The following is a 19,535-nucleotide window of genomic DNA, read 5'->3' as shown; positions in this document are numbered from 1 at the left end:
AGCCGTTCCGAAGATACCTTCTAACAAACTTTCATCCATCTAAACATTCGCATTTATAATATTAGTAGGATGTAGGGTGTGATAAGTTAAGATCTTAACTAGAATCATACATTTTTTGTAGAAAACGACATTAGAAGTGGTGGCTCGAAAAAAAAAGTCAATGCCCTCACCAGACATGTTTTATTTAAAAGCCGTGCCTGAAGGTTGTGTAATATTTAGCAAGCATAGTACGATGGCTCGACAGGCACGCTACTTTTAAATTTTTTTAATGGCTACATCGCAAAAAACACCTTTTACTGCACGCTTTTTGTTCCTTTTGTCTTCTTTGTATTTTTACTTGATCCTTTTAAAAAAAAAAAATGTCCATAAAAAGCTTTATCTACAATCAACAAGCAGCAAATTTACCACCTACGTGTATATTTTTTTATATAAAACGGCTTATGATTATCACACATATAGACGTATTGTAGATAAGTTTTTTGCTGTGTTTTGGTTACAAACTATATTAATAAACTTTCTTTTTAATTATGACTTATTTCCCTTATTTACTTTCCTCTTGTGATTGTAATCATTGTATTCGGTGTAACGTCTGAGGATAACATGACGCATACAAATTACATTACGCGGCAATGTGCACATATCGGAAATGCTCCAGCCATATGTAATGGCAGATGGCTCGGAATATCAAACCGTATTTTGATACGAGTTTTCTTTTGCGAATGGATACTTTGTGTATTAAAAAATAGAAAATATTTACCCGAATGCCAGACACATTTTCCATTCACTAGTGTGGACCTTATTGGTCGAAATTCGACCAATATTTATAGTCAAAAATCTTTTTTTTTTAAATTAAAAGTTAATTAATACAACAGCTTCGAAGGTAATCTTCTAAATTGCGAACAATCCATATGTATTATAAATAAGGGATACTGTCAAAAATTCAGTAGTGTGAAATATAGTTAAATGTAGCTGCAGCGGTAGGTTTAAACAAAATAGAAATTAGCTTTTCCATAGATTATTGGATTTTCTGCGGGACTAATGAATAACAAGCTCTACAAAGGTTGCTCGCTGTGCATAAAGACCGGGAATGACTTGTCTAATGCGCGCCATTAAGTTCGGTAATGACTACATTAAGCAAAAACGTTCCGCAGACCTACTGCTAAAGGCTTACCGGAAATCTTTCTATGTAGAGGCTAACATCAATTTCCTCTGTTGAATTCAACGAAAGTCTATTCTTACTTATAAATTAATTGTGTACAAGTTTGGTTGCTTAATATACGTTAATTTAAGAAGAAAATAATATTCAAATTGTAATGAAGTTTTGTGTTTCCGCACGATGAAGTAATTTAATAAAATATATTACAGATATACTTTTTAAATAATCTTTCGATTAAATATGTACATTTAATCGAAAGATTAGATTCGTAATCGTTCAAGTTAATTTTACTGTTAATTCCATCTTAGATTTTAAAAATTTTTCGCTTTCTTGTTTACTTCGACATTGTTCGACAGGGGTAGATTCTAGTTCGAGTGTCTTCGCTTTGACCCATTTCCTGAAATACACGACGTCAGTGTACATTGACGGAAGTGTATCTGAACCGCAGGCGACATCTCGCCCCGTCGATACTAACCCTACCAAGTACCTGAAAATACAGATAAAACACATTCAATTACGTAATTTTTTTTTATCAATGCAACTATTTTTAGACATTATTAGTTAAAATATTTTGGCGCGAATGGCGCGTTTTCGTTATCAAGGGTCAGATTGATTAGTGACATAAATGTTGACATTTTAATAAGGCTAGTAGCCGATACACCGACATAGTGTCGGATTTTCTTCCTAACCCAATCAATTCTAATTGTTAATTGCGAATTCAAAAACATTGCACGCTTACTTGGTAATAAAGTTCGGTTAATTCGAATTCGGTTCGTACGGTAAGATTTCTCATTTTTAAGAGATATTGATCCTAATTAAGCTCACAGGCGACCACATCTAATTAAGTATGTTTCGAAATGTTACTAGTAATGTCTATACCTCTTCCAAATAATCCCAGAGCCTGAATCGCCGAAGCAATCGCTAGTCCAACCTTGGCCGATCAAGCAAAACATGTGTTTTGGTACAGTCATTACCTCTCTAAAAGACTGACTTTCATTGCATGTTTTTGTTCTCACGTAGTACATTCGGGTCGCTTTAAGCTTTATGGAGGCGGTGGCTGGAGAAACATTCTGCAAATAATTATAAATTAAAGTAATATTTAAGTTATTTTTATATTCTAAAAAGTACAACTAATTTCTTCCTTCCTTCCTGCCTCTTTATCTTCCCACAGATTTTCTTGTAAGAAAAGGATGGGAAGTGGAAGTGGACTTTCCGGATGAGGGGATGCATGGGAAAGGAAAATATTTTCTTTCTGTGTATCCTCTCCTCCGCCGACTAAAGGTAAGCAACGCATATGCAATTGTGTATATTTATGGGCAACGGTCACTTCGCTATTTCAGCGATTTCAGGTGGCTGCCCGCTCGTTTGCCACCTTAGATAAAAAAAATGTTTTGGCTTACTTTTCATAAAGATTTCTCTATATAATTTTTTACTTACCGTAACAGCTCCGAAGCCGGCTAATGTGAAACTATATTTAGTGTTTCTGAATTTACTGTTTCCCGCTATCTTAACTTTTTTGATCGTAGGACCAAATCTTATTTTACGTGATAGTAAAAGTAATCCAATATCATAGAAATAAAAGTTTACTTCATCTTGGCCCCGATACCTCTCGTGCGTTACAACTTTACAAACGCTATATTTTACACCTTGATCTAATACGTCGGATCCTGGAATTAGTACAATACCTGACAACATATTGTATTTCCTTACATTATTTTTAAAGCAGCAGTGAGCATATTGAGTAGGTCTGAGAATCGGCCAACATCTATTTTTTATCCCGCGCGGACAGAGTCGCGGGCGACAGCTAGTATATATATACTAGCTTATATACAACACTTGATGTCGCCCGCGTCTCATTCCGTGTGGAGTGAAAAGAAACTTAATTAGTTACTGGCAAATATTAGATTTTTTCTCACCTTTTAAACCTTCCCTAGACCTCCACGAACATTTCAAGACCAAGATAAGATAAATCCGTTCAGCCGTTCTCGAGTTTTAGCGAGACTAACGAACAGCAATTGATTTTTATATATATAAATAACATAAGGTATCTCCAGAATAGCTAAATGGTCTTTGAAGTTTGGCATAGATATAGAACATACACTGGAAGAACACATAGGTTATTGAAAAAGTTTTTTAATTCCTCGCGGACTAAGTTGCTGGCGACTGTCAGTCTTTTATATTAGTAACATTAGCACAGATTATATTACCATACCAAGATAAACATAAAGTTCCTTTGCTTCCAATTTTGTTTCCATATCCGTCGTGTATAAGCAGTGAGCCGCGGTTATAACGACACGGTCGCTAATGACTGAGCCACCACAGATAGTGTAAAGGGAGTGAACCTGAGCAACGTGCGGGTACATCACTATGGGTACATACACTCCCCCCACCACGTGGCCTGTGAATCTTGACCTATCTGTAAAAAAACAGTACTGTCCTTACTCAGTCGGGCGAATCTGGTCGCAACGAGTGACTGCTTAATATGGTAAAGACCTCTTTTCCAAACTTTTTAAAACACAACTATAAATATTAAGTTAAAGTAGATATTATAATAAATTCAACAAAATTTTCTTGGTAGACTATTTTTCCAGAGGTTTTATAGACAGCCGTTTTAACATAATGTGTAAATTATAGAATTTTTATGATATTTATAAGTTTTTAAAATGTTTGCGGTAAAAAATATAGAATACTAGGTTAAGTAAAGTTTCAAAATAACAATGTTCAACAAAAAACTTTCATTAGTACAAAATATACATACATTTGTATGAGAAGAGAATAGTTGTACAATTTGGGGCGCGAAGCTATCCTTAATTACCCTTTCGAACCATCTGGATTCTTTTAAACATTTATTTTATTTTATGATACGACCATTGGTAGAAAGAAGCAAGCGTAGAATATAATTTTAATTACATACATTTTTATACAGTTAAAATACAAAATAGTTTTATATGTTCGCTAAAATGGCGAATTCACCGCTTTGTAGTCATTTACAGCATTGCCTACGTTTAATTGACAGAGGAGAGGATGCACAGAAAGAGGATATTGTACCTTTCTATGCATCCTGACAAATCGCCTACACAGTCCTATATTTGCGAAGATTTTAACACGACAGTTTTTATTTTTCTACAAAAAAAGAAGGATAACTAAGAGGAAAAAATAAATAAGTTTGTTTATTACCTTCACCATGTCGAATACTATGAATTACGTTTAACGTAATCGAAAGTAGCAACAGTTGTTTCATTGGTCCGAGTTCTTGCCGATAGGATCACGAAAAAAAATTAATTTTTCGGATTATTCTTTTTAATTACCAATTACGAAGACTAAAAAACTTTACAAACTGCCTGTTTCATCTGAACTAGTTGTTGCCCGCGACTTCATCGCCGCGGAATTAAAAAATCTAGTTAAAATATAGCTTATGACACCATTGGATGGTATAGCTTCCCAACAGTAAAAGAGTTTTTAAAGTGGTTTAGTAGTTTCGGAGCTTATTGAATGCATACAAACAAACAATCAAATATTTTTTCTTTATGATATTAGTGTAGATGACTTCGCACTTCGTAAATGAATTAAAAAAGTAATGATTCTTTGAAAATTAATTGTAGGTTATAATTAGAATTAGAAAACAATAGCATGGTACATTATTAGCATACTGTATTTATTTAAAAATTGTAATATTTTCCGTAGCAGCATAATTGGGTACGAAACATGTACCGTTTTTGTTGCTACGTTTTTTGTTTCCGTTGAAGTTTGTTGTAAATTGGATGGCTCTCGCTTGCTGCTGCTTTTGTTGCTGCTTTAACGAAGACCAGCTATTGTTTTGTACAACTTCAACAATTTGCAATTCAATGAGGATCGTTGCTTCTCGACGACTAATTAATAGCTTGTGCATTGTCTATACTTCTGTTGTCTTTATAAAGGAAATCCCATTGGGAAGATCCTTAACAAATACTTAAAGAGAAAACAACTTTGATTCTTTACCTCTCTATGCTTTTGTGTTATTCGACTAATTAAAATATTTTGTAAAATACACCAAATATTAAGATTTTAATGAAAAGATTTTCACAAAAGGAAATACAACTGGGAACGTTTCTTAAAGTATATTTGGTTTAAATTTTCCTTAATCTAGTTTAGCGTTGGCTTAAAATGTACATTTCAGAATATCGAAGCAACCACGGCGAAGGCGGAGGGGCTTTATAGCGATGAATATTTATCCCGCAGAATCTATATTTATAACTGTTTCCTCGAAAAAGATGAAAAAGACATTTTGTATTGAATGTGAATTTCTATAAAGATTATATCTTACTTAAATGAAAGATTTCGCTTTTTTGACTGTCACGTAAAAAACCTGGGTAAAATTTTGAATTTTATTTTTTAAATAAACATAAATTGTACGCTCATTTCTTCATTGAGTTAGTATGTTAGAGTATCCGTTGGTTTCTGTGACCAAAATCTCTGTATAGAACGTATAGTTATTAAACAGAGATAACAATATGTGTTAATCGAACATTTTAGTCTCAGAAATCCATAGTTAGTCTCGTAACGTTTAATAAAAGCAAGAATATACCCGGCAAAAGTCGCAGTGTTTTCCCTCCGGGTATTCGACATGTCGTAACGTAATTTGTATCCGTCATAGCTGTCCCGTCATCAATTGCAATGCCAGTGCGGACGAAAGCCGGCAAATTGGAAAAGCCAACACACGCTTCGATAATTTCAGTTCAACTTACAATAATACTGTGTTTTGTACAATAACAACGTTTATTCCTAAAGCAAAAACTTGTGTCTAAGTTTCAAGGTAATTGATCTAATGATAACCGTTTTAAGTTTTCATAAAACTATTTGAATCAAAAATAAAAATGAACTTTGATTGTGAATTATGGTTTAATTCCGGCCGGTATTTATAAATTGTTCATCGTAAATGTCTGGGTCATGTTGTATTTGCTTTGGCAAGTTAGTCTACAAAGGTCTAAAATACGTGAACCCATTCTTTTAAATTTACAGAATCTTTTCGATCCAATAATTTACCGTGTGACAGGCTTTCGACAAAGTGATAAAGAGAGGAACGAAACGTATGTCCAAATGAATATCCGTTCAGACAGGCTTCATTCGACTGATCGCTGCAATATCCGAGACACTTTAATTCGAATGATCGCATCGATAAAAGGTCATGAAGAGAGATCAAAGTGATTAAGAGAACGTTGATGTGTTTAACATGATGAAACATTGCAAATTATACTTATAACCTTTTTATTAATATTCTTAATAAATAGGCAGCCAAATAGAAAAAGAAGTTTTATTCCTGCTAATATAACAAAAGAGTACTAAGGAAAAGAAGAACTAAATTGTAGGATAAGAAAATTAAGAGGAAAGCAATTTTGGCATATTAATTAAGTTATAAATATAAGTTTAAATAAAAAGCTGTGAACGATGATGAGCTGAATACATTTGTCTTAAATCTTTATTAAAATATGACGAATACAAAATCAAACACACATTTGAAACACTGCGAAAAGCTACTATGATTATTTCGAAGAGAAGAGAGGTTGGAGTGATCAGATAATTGTGTTTACGTCGTCTTGCTATGTATTGATCTGTATTACCAAATAACGATATTTGACATCATCGTGAATAGGAGCTATGTTGTTTATAGAAGTAGCATCTGGCACTAAATATGTATACGTATGTTAATACTAGCTGTCGCCCGCGACTCCGTCATTGCGCAATTAAAAAAGAACTCAATTGTTTTTTCCAGACAATGTTCTACATTTGTGCCAAATTACAGAGAGATACCTTCAAACAAACATCCAAAGATTTGCATTTATATTAGTAAGATTATTTAGTCTATATCAGTATTGTTTTTTACATAGCTGATCAGAGTTTATCTTGGGCGTAAATTGTATATGAATGTATGTGAATCCTAATAACCTCTTATGTTGACAGATTATGAAGAAAAAGTGTAATTAATATTATTTCTCCAAGTGTCATAAGTAATAACATACATACATAGGTAGGTCATTAATTTAAAATCTCATTTGTTATTTTATATTAACTCTTATTTGTATAATACAACACTCTTGAAGAATGTATGAATGTTGATTGGCTGAGTGTGGTATTTTTACGCTGCTGAGAATTTATAGCGACAGCAAAGGTAATTGCGTTCGGTATGCGGTATGCCGATATCTAAACGTGATATCCTCTAGAGAAAATTCCGATACCGGCTTACGTTGAGCGCGGAAAGTTGTCTAAAGTTAGTTTGTTTATTTTATGAGAGCTGTTGTATTTAAAAATGGTTTAGAAAGGATTTACCTGACGTGAAGTTACCATGGTTTTAAAAACATAAAGAAATATATAATTCAGTAAGAACAAGTAAAATAAATTAATGCTAATTATCTTAATCAATTTTAGATCCATTGAAGATTTTGTGGGTGACTTGATAAAAATGCTTTTTAGTTCGGAGCTAACATCAAGAGGCAAAAATAAAATAAAGAATTTCTTGTCAGGAGATAGCTAATATTATAAACATTAAGCGATTTTTCCGGGACTCGCTTTTAAAGTTCGACTCCCATTTCGTTTATCCGATACCGGTAATAAGATTTTCTCGGGCTTCAAGCGTTTTCCGTAGATTACGTCGATTTGCATCAGGATATTGGGTAAAATATTACAGTCGATGCACGTTCATATACCTAAGTACTATTTCCAATTAATATTAATATTGAATATTACTTTATATTTTATAACAAAGCTACATGTCGCCAGTCACACTATCCGCACAGAACTAAAAGAACTTATTTAGTAGCCTATGTGTTCTTCCAGGCCAATTTCTATTATGCCAAATTTCAGCGAGATCCATGCAGCCATTCCCGAGATACCTTTTAACAAACATCCATCCAACCTTACAATCTTTCGCATTCATAATATAAATAAAATATAAATTCACTTTTCAAATACAAAGAGTGTTTTTTAATGGTAAAATAATTTACATCAAATTATGTTATTACAAATAGTAATATAATGATATGGCGTGAACTCATTTCTGGTTCGTTAATTAAGGTTCGGTTTAGAGATGTAATGATTTGAATTTCAAATTATATCATTTTCACATACATATTCCATACTAATATTTATTCGTTAGATAATGGAAAATTAATTGTATTCATTCCGTGGGACATGCATTGTTATTTCTTGCTTTTCCCTGCTCCATCCACGCGGAATTAAAAAAAATCTTAATAAGTAGCCTATGTATTCTTCCAGACTATGATCGTCCCAAATTCCATAGAGATCTCTTAAGCCGTTTTGGCGATACGTAGTAACAAATATCCATCCATCCAAATATTCGCATTTATAATATAAGTATGATTTAACTCGCAATCTTATTAGTATCTTTACTTTCTTAGTACATAAACATAAATTTCTTCTTATATGCTTTCTAGGCTTAAGTAAATGCAGGCTTCCGGCGTGCATTTCATTTTATGAATATAAATGTTATGTTACGTTCGGTTTGTGCAGCCTCTATTCAAGTGAGCCGAGAACGTTAAGCCTCTTAACTTGAACAAGCTTACTTCTGAATCGTCCGCGAATATCTACAGAAAAAGCAATTCTTGTTTATTTTAATAATATAACGAAGCATATTATTTATATTTGATTATTATTAAAGCCAACTGATCCACCAGTTTGTGTCCTGAAATAATTACAACATGTTTTTTTTTCAAGTGAAGATAATTTTAATAATTATTAAGCTGAATGTTTTCATCAGTTTAAAGCTTTTTAATGCTGAAACCAGATAACTTTGTAAAGTTAGGCTACTTTATTATATTTCATAAAGAAACAGACCTTCCATTGTGTGGGTAAATTTCATTAATCCTTTATCTAATTTATTGAACATCATCGACTATAAGTCCCCACTGAGGGACTCGGAGTGTACAATAAGTGAGGGGTGAATAGGTTATGGTCAACCACGCTGGTCAAGTGTGGGTTAGTTGACTTTACACATATTTATTAATTTCCTCGCACATATACGATGTTTTCTTTCACCGTCTGATAAATGTACATATGTACATGGAAAATCGACCACATTCGTAGATGTTTTTATTGAATATGAAATAACAGAGCACTAAGAATTTCCGTTTAAAAAAATAGCCTACAAACTAGGTATACATGAGCAGGTCTGCCGAGCGCTGGTAGAGTGCTCTGGTAATTGGGTTTACGGCGTACGGAGCACAGATCAGTGAACGGTGCACGACCTAACGAAATTCTCTCAGTCAATTTGCTCCTCCGCTACAGAACACTGATTCATTAAACAGAAAAATAAAAAGTTGGTTATTTTTATTTAAACCATTAAAATTCATTTGAAACTCTTTTGACTGTTATAATTAAAAAGAAACCCGAAAAATGAAGCCGAAAAGTAGTTATTAAAACCTCTTTTTTCCCGTGAATTCGTACTAGTCGTAACTTTTAAAGTAAAATATTTTAAACGGCAATAAGTTAAACTAATGGTCTTGTGGTCCACCAAACAAGCTTTTACAAAGAACGTAACAGACCCCCAGTAACATTTACCATGTATTTTAAAATAAACATTCTAAATAAAACCCCAGTTTCAGCATTCGACGCGGACGAAGTCGCGGGCTCCGGCTAGTAGTTGAATATATTCTAAATTACTCTTTGAGATATACCATATTCTGACAGGGGCAAGGTATATTCTGTTATGCGGAAATTAAGTTTCCCTTCAGATAGTAAAACCTTTTAAGGATTCTATTTGTTCATAAGACTTTTAACTGAACGGTAAATTAATCGTAGGTTCAATGAACTTTAGGTCAAATAGACTAAGTAGAGGTTACAGAAAATTATTTGCTCAATTTATTTTTTGTAAAGTAAAAATGCTTATGTAAGATAATATTTATGGAGTCAACAAAAAGAGAGAACAAAAAGATTACGTATTATTTACTAGGCTTGATCACTTGCATGTTTTATTCTGTGCATTTTCTAGAACTTAGTTACTAGTACTAATTTACATTATTTAGTTGAAATAAGATTTGGTTTACGTTAAATAATACGACAAATATTATAAATGGGAATGTTAAGATGTTTGTTTAAAGGTATCTGAAGAAAGCCTATATGAATTTCACTGAAATTTTGCATACATATAGAACATAGTCTGGAAGAACACATAGGCTAATTATTAAGTTTTTTTAGCTAGTAAGAAATAAGAAGATGAATCGCGCCTGTATATTAATAAAATATATTGCGATGTTTTTACTGGTTAGAGAAGATACACGTTTTATGTTTTTATCATCTGATATTTAACCATTTTACAGCCCGACTCGGGTAAAATGGCTCATATAAATGTGTAATACCAACACCTGTGCATGTTATAAAACTGATACAAATTACATTCACGTGTATGATAATAAATGGCTATAACTTTTGCAGTATAATATTTACAACTAAAGTGAAATTTATTATTTATCTGAATGTATACGTCGTTATTATTTACAACATATTAATAATTTTGTAAACCATCATTTTAATTATCATTACAGACTTCCCATCATTATAGGTCTATATAAAGAGATATTATAGTATACAGTACGATTAATAACTATGGGTTTCTGATACCAAAATCTTTGAATATCGTCTTTGACAAAACAGAGACAATAATATGTTTAAAAGTAGGATTTTGGTCTCAGAAACCCACGGTAAGTAAGATTAGCTTAAGTATTACACATATGTGATGTGATATAAAATTAAGTCGACGACATTCAATAGCGGGGTGACATTGCTCATATAAGGCACATCTTGCGGCACAAAGGCGAGAGGCATCGAGATAAAGCCGCGTAGAGCCTTACAGCGCGAACCCTGAAGCGTTCTAAATCGTCTGGTAAGCGTCGCATTGTGTGTGTCGTAATATGAGCGTTGCCTCTATACGATTATTATAACTTATCATTTTTTTTATTATTATATAAAACTATTATAGTAAACTCAGTAAGATTTAATACGTAACCTTCAATGCTTATTCCTTTTAAAAAAGAACATTTCTGAAATAGAGAATTCAGAAAATTTTAAATGGTTTTTATATAAACAAACAATAAATAAAAGACGCGAACTACTTAACATAGTTTTTATACGAGCTTCATTTGTTCCAGTCGCCTTTCGGTCGGAGAAATATCGGCGGTGATAATGCACTTGCAAAAGGCAGTGATGTATCTATCGGCCTGGTTTTTATCCCGACCATCCCATTTGTTTCGCGCCAACTTACGATATGGAGGCTTTTGTTTTTCAACCACACATCTAACTGATATATGACACGCCTTTGATTCTTTATTCTTTTACATTTAACCTCAGATTTTTTTACTATTTTAAAAGTTTTATTGTAACCATTAGATCCTAGGAAAGTAATAGCTGTATTTCGATGTTTTAACTAATTGTATCAATAATTCAGTAGCATTCTTTTTTAAAATTCGAACCAACAACCGTCTACTTCATGTCGTAAAGTGTTAGTTTATTTAGACTTGAATTTCCCAAAATTAAACATTATTTAATAATTATCTCATAGTTCGACATGCGTAGTATAATACTCCGTAAACACATCTAATAAATTACTGTTTCGCTAAACATGTTTACGTGCTAGTTAGCAAACTTCCTCGGCGCCGGGCGACCTCTTGCTACAATCTTGAACATTACAGTTTGCATTAGTTTACCTATTTGCGAATACCAAACAATACGTAACTACTGACTACGGCTATTAAAGATGATAATAAAATAGTAGTATGAATTAAAATAGGTTTAAAAATAGTCAAGAATCTTTTTAAAATTCTTTAAAACAATAGAGGATGGAACTTTGTAGCGATTGTAATTATGTAGTTAACTTAGTTTTTTGTTATTAAGAAGGAGGTAAAAGCAAATTGATTGCCCCATTATTATATTATTCTGCTGCCGAAAACCTTATTCATAACTATATGGTTACACTTTCTTTCCTTTGGAGATGACAACTCATAAATTAAGAAATATATATCTTCATTGATTAATCACGAAAATTGCATCCGTATTATGTTTTAATTAAGCGAACAAGTATACTACGATGCAATATTGCTTTTTAATTGGTCGATGTTTTAATGTTTGGTTTTAATTGGATATCGGCAAGGAAACATGGCATTTAGATTAGTGGTTAGGTTAGTTGCAGTCAGTTGTTTATTTTTTTCAATAAGCCAATGTTATGATGATCATCTCTTATTGGAATATAGTAATAGAAAACAAGGTGTTTTAGATGGAAGGAAAAGTAAGTAACGTTTAAAAGTATTTAAAAAAATGCTTTTGAATATATGCAAAGATTACGATAAATGTCAGTTAATTGCAACAAGATTTGGAAAAAATATATAATATATTAGCAAAAATATTAATTTAATAAAGAACATGTAAGCTACTTTGTTACGCTCGCTCATAGTCGGGCATATAATGTTTGATTACGATTCGTTTTATTTTTTTTCCAGAATATTCTCTTATAAACTGTGGTTACTCGGGAATCTGTATGAAAACATCAGCTTGTCCGTGGCACAAAGTAATTCGTGAAGTAAATGATGAATGTTTAGAAATAAATAATAATTTTGTTTGTTGTGAAATAGCCCGGCTACGTACTCCCGTAGATTTGTTTGCGGCTTATTGACAGATAGTAAATAAAAAGGAGAAAGAATTTTTGGAAAAACTTTCCTAAACCTTATTAAACACCTTTCCACTTAACCTTTTGCCATTTTGGTTTCTGATAATTTAAAAAATATTTCACTTAAAATTTAAACACAATTTAATAAAACTTTAATTTAATTCTGATTTTCATAATTATTAAACGCAGCATCAAACAATTACAAAAATGTGTAAACTTTTTCGTCTGTTATTGCCGCTTTTGGAATGTTTTACAAAGGCGGTATTTTGTAAATTTAAAGGGCCCTCGACTCAATCACGTGAGTGTTTTCGTTTTAAGCAGGCTCTTGTTTAATTTGAACCCAGGCAATTTTAAATATAATAGTTTAATAAAATTATATCATTCCTTTATATGATGCTACATTTTTCAAACATATACAATAACAATTTTCCTTTTTAAAAATGTCTCAGACGGCATCTTTTTATTTTTAAGTTGAACTCTTGAAACTTTTTGAGACATCTTAAGTAATGCATAGTTAATTCAACAAGCGTAACGCTTGTTGAATTAACCGTGCGACCGTGAAATCCAACGCAAAGAAGTTTGATAATAACGCAGACATTGTTAAGCATTAAAAAACCATCTAAGTATAGGTACAAAAAGACATTCACTCAAAGAACAAGTAAACAGAGCTCTTTTTTAAAAGATATAATTAATAAAATACGGACGAATTGATAACCTCCTACTTTTTGAACTTGGCTAATAATGAAGGATTAAAAGTTGTGTGCATATTAAATGTTGCTCAAATCGTGTAGAATACAAGTAGCGTACCGTTGTGGAAGCGATTAAATATCGTCGGATATTACATCTCTGGCTCCAGTTAATGCGGGCGACGGTCGACTACGAGTAATAAGTTATATTCTACATAACATTCTCTACTTCCTTATCATTTCCTTAGTCTCAAGCATATTTGTGAATAAAATATGTGTATAACTTTTTCATAATGTAGTAACTAAGTTATATAGTTTTAAATTATTTTAATATCTAGTTAACCTTTTTAGTAACTAAAATAAATAAAAATAGATTTTAGTTAATGGCAGTCTATTATATAAATCTTACTAATATTAAAAATGGGCATGTTTGGATGTACGGATGGATGGATAGATGTTTGTTACAAGGTATCTGCAGAACGTCTGAAAGAATCTCTATAAAATTTAGTATAGATGTGGAACATACTCTGGAAGCACACATAGGGTAGTAATTAAGTTTTTTTTTAATTCCTCGGGAACGGAGTTTCGGGCGATAGCTAGTTTATTTATAAAACCAATATCTATAGATATGCGTACTTAGGTTTCTAGAAAATGTCTTATTCCAGTAAAAAAATATCTTCTAACACGGGTAATGAAGTTCTTTGTGTATGAAGCATTGATTTTTATGTTGCGCAAGATGGAAAAACATTAGGGAATTTATACGCAGTTTTGTTTTCATACGAAAAAGTAATCGTTATTTCGAGGCCGTTTGGTTGCCTTTGTTCGCTTTCAATTACTAGTAACTATTAGAATATTTTTAATCTCTCTGTTCACTTTTATTAAAAAAAAACTAGAGACTTCATTTATAATGAAATAATAAGCTTTACTGTTACACTCATGGTTGTTATTGTCATTTCTTACTCTTTCATTTATCCTTCTAAATATACATTAAGTATCCCTCAGTGACCAGTTAATAACACTGAATAAGATAGACTATGAACTTCTCTGTATTATGCATTTAGTCATCATTTTATTTAATCAATTGAAATGACAATGAAATTGGCCGTAAAATGTCTCCTATAATAAAAGCTCAGAGGGCGAGCTTTAATTGCGTCTAAAGTTCTCGTACCTGCTTCGGTTTTGAGGTTAATAACGCAGCTTTGTCAGGTTGAACAATGACACACAAACTGGGACACGCCTCTAGCACCTCATTAGTAATGTCGGAGTTCGTGCGTCGTGATGATATTATTTGTTCTAGAATAAGCCAGTTTTATTTATATGGTTCAGTATAACGTACGTTGGTTGTACCAGTTTCGGGCGCATATGCATTTATAATAACCAACTTGACATTAATGAGTTCTTTTTATTAGGATATACTTTATTATAAATGTAGTTTTTTTTTGTTTTTTAAACAGAAAAAAAATATAGTTAAAGCAAAGCCAAAAATATAACAACCCTATCACCAGATCGCCAGCACGGGTACTAAGTAGTGGTTTTAAAATTGCGGAAATAAGACGTAACAATTTATAGCGTTATTTCAAGTCGTACGTAGTAAGTAAACTAAGAACCAAAATTTTAAATACTTTAAATACTAAATGATATAAAATAATTATCGTAATGTTTGAGGAACAATCAGCCACTGAATCGTCGCGTAAAATATGCGGGTAATCAAACCTCTTATAATTTGTAATTTTACAAGTGAATTCACATAGTTTAAGAAGTTACTATCGTGTGGTTTACTAACTTTTAAACTTAAACTTAAATACTTTATAATAGAAAATATGTATCAAGTACGAGTACGTATTTAGTAAAACATTTTAAATAATTAAATTGAACTGTTTACGCAAAAGGTGAAATTTATATGATGTGAAATTAATACCGTCTTATAAATTTTACTTATATGATTTTTAACTTTATACATTATGTTTTAACTTTTTAAATTTATATCGTAGCAAATAAACAAGCATTTACACGCTGGCAGGCAATAACTCTCATCACTGAAATAAGAAAAGCCTCCACTTTCCTCTCAGCGTCGCTCTTTTTCATCGGATATTCGTTAGGCTATTTGAATTCCTTTATCGCCTTTGTCTGTGATTTTTAAACTACCTCGGGGATTTTCACTTTTCTCTGTACTAACGACGCTGTTTCGTAGACGACGCCTTATTTATAGTCAAAAATTCTAAATTGATTTTTAATTTTATTTTTTATTTATTATCTATTATGTGATACTACATACTTTGTAAAGTTTTGTATTGGTTTCCAAGATAATATTTTACTTTTATAATTTTTGGGGGTTCATTTAATGAACGTTAAAAATCTCTAATTGTGACAGTTAAACGAATATTAACAATGATTATATCACCATTTGAATATTGTCTCAATGTTTTCTTGAATATTAATATTAAAGAATATATTACAAACAGTATAATATAAATATGTTACATTCTTGATCATATGAAGTCTGTTCACGTCTCAAATCGTGTTGAGCTCACTATAATGTTAAACGTTTATGAACGTGACCGGATCTTGTGATATCAATTCAATATACTCGTATTTCGTATCTGAGATTGGTACAAATTACAAAATAATCTTCTAAAAGGATGATGCTTTCCTAGATTATGTTACGATTGTAAATGACAAATATATGATTATTGCTTCAAAGAGCAATCAATACATGTATGGGATTCAAGTTCGAACAAAATTTCCTAATCCGGTAACAATACCGAAGTAACAGCCCGAGTGGAGGCTCCTGAGGGAGCCCTCGAGTTTTGTTACTCTTAAACGAGGTTGAGGCTAACCGCTATTTGCGCCCGGTCACCTCAAGCCCGGTGAAGCTGTATATGCCTCTTCAAAACAAACAGTGATTACTCAGACATTAAAAAAAATCGAACAAAATTATTGTTGTTTGTTGTTATTCCGTGAGTCACCATATATCGATCAGGAACACTCCTGATAAGGTATTGTGAAAATTAACAAAAAAAAATAATTTCAAATTAACTAAAATCGTGCTTTAAAAATAAAGTACAATAATAATTAATTTTTTTTTGTAAAGGTTTTGATTCCTGGTCGTTACAATCTTTTGGGTCTAAAAAAATTATTTCCTTTGATGAATTTAACAAATATTCTGCTGTTAGTTAAAGTTTATCCAGCGTATACCGCTTTGTTTAATCTTTTAGCGATGGAAAATCGATACTATTTAGTACCAATCTATCTTAAGTAATATTAGCCGTTTTGTGGCCGCTTCCAGGAACCAAAATTCATTAACTTAGTACTTACTTAACACAGAGTTGCATTCCAAGTTTTCATAAAATAATGATACAAACATTTCCACTGGTTTATTAAAAGAACCACTATAAAAATTCAAAGCATTTTAGCAGTTGGTAATTACTTTTCCAATCCGTTTTCTGATTTTTATTTTCAAATTATTTTATATCATTTTACAGTACTTTTTTTAATTTATTCTAACAATACGTTCTAACTTATAATATAATAATACATGTACGTATAATTATAGAGAAACATTAATTCGTAACCAGCGGTAACCTGCCATTATCAAACCGCAGAGTCGCATTAGCGATTATCACAATCAATTCTACTTCGACGATGAATAATTCAGGCGCTTTCGGATCAATCGCGCCTGATTGACGTAAGCGATAATTAACCTTCGGATATATGACAGCACCAGCTCTGGGAAATTATGTTATTCTTCATGTTTATTTGAATTTAAAACAGGTCTATTAAAAATGAAATAAAAAGTACGAAATTAATTTTTTTTCTGTCTTCCATCCTTAAATCTTTAAGAAATATAACAGTAATTTTTATTATTTTGAATATTAATTGATTATTTCTTTAGATATTTTTATACGATTTGTATATGCAGGACATAATAAAATATGGATAAAACGTGGGTTCATTTAAACTTCAGCCTTCACTTTGAACTTTCAAATGAATTCTCAGCTAAAGTTAAAGTTTTAGTTGAATCCGCAAGCATTCCAATTCACGGCAAGTTTGCTGGAGAGCAATTGAGGTTTTGTCGATTACAGTAAGGTTCGTAAGAGAAGACTTATTTTACATTTGTTTAGGCACAGGTTGATCTCTAGCTTATTTTATATTAAAGAGTTGTCAAGTCAAAGTTTAATAATTTTTAATTTTATTGGTATGAATAGTTATATCTCGCAATGTGCTTTATCAATATAGACTTAGAGGAATAACATTTCCAGATTGTTTTTTGTTTTCATTTCTTTAAATAATGTTCGTTAAACCATTTGATTAGCATAATAGAAATTATTAAAATAAATGAAAAACAATTTCTTTTAAAGTGCTTTGAGTGCTAATATTTCCTTTATAACAGTTGTTTACAAAATAAAACAAAGGAATACACAGGAAAGATAATATTTGTTTTTATGATGCCGGACACAAAGCGAAGCTTTATAATAATGTTAACTAAGTTATTATCTCTACAAAGAATTAATCTTTACTCAAATAAGAATCCTTCTTTAAGATTTTTTTTAAAACGTAACAATGGCTTTGAACAAGATGTGATTCTTTTATTTCCACTGATGGCAAATACTTTTAACAAAAAAATATATAAAAGCGAATAATGATTGTCTAAATGTTATGTAAAAATCAAGTATAAAACGCTTGTATTAATTAAAAAAGAGGTCAATGTAATGAGTTACACACAATTATCCTGTTGTTGTTTAATGGTTTTTATTATTTCAACTATAGTTGTCACTATGTGCATAAAATAATTTAAAAAGTTAAAATATAGTAATGGCCGCCATGTTGGAATTTGTCGTTTGTACGTTTACGCAATTTCGGTATTGGATCGAAACATAACTACATAAAACTGTAATAGGTCTCGAAGTATTATTAATATCATAAATACGGACCGCAAAATTTATTTATGATTGTTGCAGAATGAATACTGTTTTATGGAACGAACGCGAACTTTTATCCGCACTTCGTCCGTTGCGTTCTAGAAAAATTTAATAAAGGTGAAAGCAGTATTTATCGCTTCTGTTTTCTTTTGTGTTATGGAAAGTTAAATGCAAATCGTACACAAATCAAAACTGAAGCTTATAACAATCCGCAGCATGTTTCTTAAAAAGATTTTACCCTTGTTTTACCAAATTAAAGTTAATTTTGCCCTTATACGATTATTTTAGACTAGCTGTCGCCCGCGATTCCGTCCGCGGAATTAAAGAAAACATAATAAGTAATGTGTTCTTCCAGACTATATTCTACACCTATGCCGAGATCCGCTAAGCCGTTCCGGAGATACCTTCAAACAAACATCTATCCATCCTTCCATACATCCAACCAAACATTCGCATTTATAATATTATATTAGTAAGATAATCACGTTGAGATAAACTTTTGTAAAAGGTTTAGTTACAAAATTAAACGCAAAACACCAGAATAAATTTTATTGACAATTTTAAATTTAATTTAAAATCTTCTTTTTATATGTCATTCATGGCTTTATGTCATGATAGCAATTTACTGAAATACAAAGGCAGAGGTTTAATTAATCCGAGAATAAAATATCTTTCAAGTTGATTCCGCCATTTGTATACAAAATTTTCTTTATTTGTTTTGATTAACGTAATAAGAATCTCGCTGTCAGAGTATTCATTATTTAATGAAATTAAATCACGAGAATTTTGTTAGAAGTAAAAAGATTTACGACAATACGAGATATACGACATATTTGTTAGTTTAATTAAATTTCGTAAAAATTCTACTTCGCTAAAACGTCCTAAACTTTTTTATTTATAATTTTTTAAATAAAAGAACAATATAGTACAAATAAACATTTATTATATGGTACTTAGTTTTGAAACTTCTATAAAGCATAACTAATAATTCCACGCAATTTGCAACAATAAATAGTAACCGGGTTAGCGTACAGTCAAATTAATTTCCACAAATAACAGTATTTAATGGGCATTTTAATAGTAATAAACAATTCATAATTATAAATTATTTGTAATAATATTTGTCT

General features: G+C 31.5%; 1 protein-coding gene across 2 annotated transcripts; it reads right to left on the bottom strand.

Moving 5' to 3' along the window:
• Positions 1 to 1,423: 1,423 nt before the first annotated feature.
• LOC106118345 (hypodermin-B-like) lies at positions 1,424 to 4,484 on the bottom strand. 2 transcript variants are annotated; one of them, XM_013312994.1, is made up of 6 exons: positions 4,334 to 4,484; positions 3,369 to 3,572; positions 2,594 to 2,823; positions 2,036 to 2,226; positions 1,632 to 1,643; positions 1,424 to 1,553 (listed from the first exon to the last, which is right to left on the bottom strand). In XM_013312994.1, exons 1-6 carry the CDS (start codon positions 4,395 to 4,397, stop codon positions 1,433 to 1,435), a joined length of 822 nt encoding a protein of 273 aa, XP_013168448.1. In that variant the 5' UTR covers positions 4,398 to 4,484; the 3' UTR covers positions 1,424 to 1,432. The 2 variants fall into 2 exon arrangements, with proteins under 2 accessions (XP_013168448.1, XP_013168447.1); XM_013312993.1 differs by having other exon boundaries at positions 1,424 to 1,643.
• Positions 4,485 to 19,535: the final 15,051 nt, after the last annotated feature.

The sequence above is a fragment of the Papilio xuthus genome, unplaced genomic scaffold, assembly GCF_000836235.2.
Source record: "Papilio xuthus unplaced genomic scaffold, Pxut_1.1 DF827597.1, whole genome shotgun sequence".
In the NCBI taxonomy this organism is placed as follows: Eukaryota; Metazoa; Arthropoda; class Insecta; order Lepidoptera; family Papilionidae; genus Papilio; species Papilio xuthus.
The sequence above is the reverse complement of the archived record's forward strand: the minus strand, read 5'-3'. Positions and strand labels throughout refer to the sequence as shown.

Bases quoted from the DNA above. Each gene is read 5' to 3' on its own strand.
- LOC106118345 (XM_013312993.1), bottom strand. From the start codon at position 4,397: ATGAAACAACTGTTGCTACTTTCGATTACGTTAAACGTAATTCATAGT. The intron at 2,227-2,593 runs GTAAGTAAAAAA...AATTATTTGCAG, and splicing joins CCGGCTTCGGAGCTGTTACG to AATGTTTCTCCAGCCACCGC. The intron at 1,644-2,035 runs GTATAGACATTA...CTGTATTTTCAG, and splicing joins TCTGGGATTATTTGGAAGAG to GTACTTGGTAGGGTTAGTAT.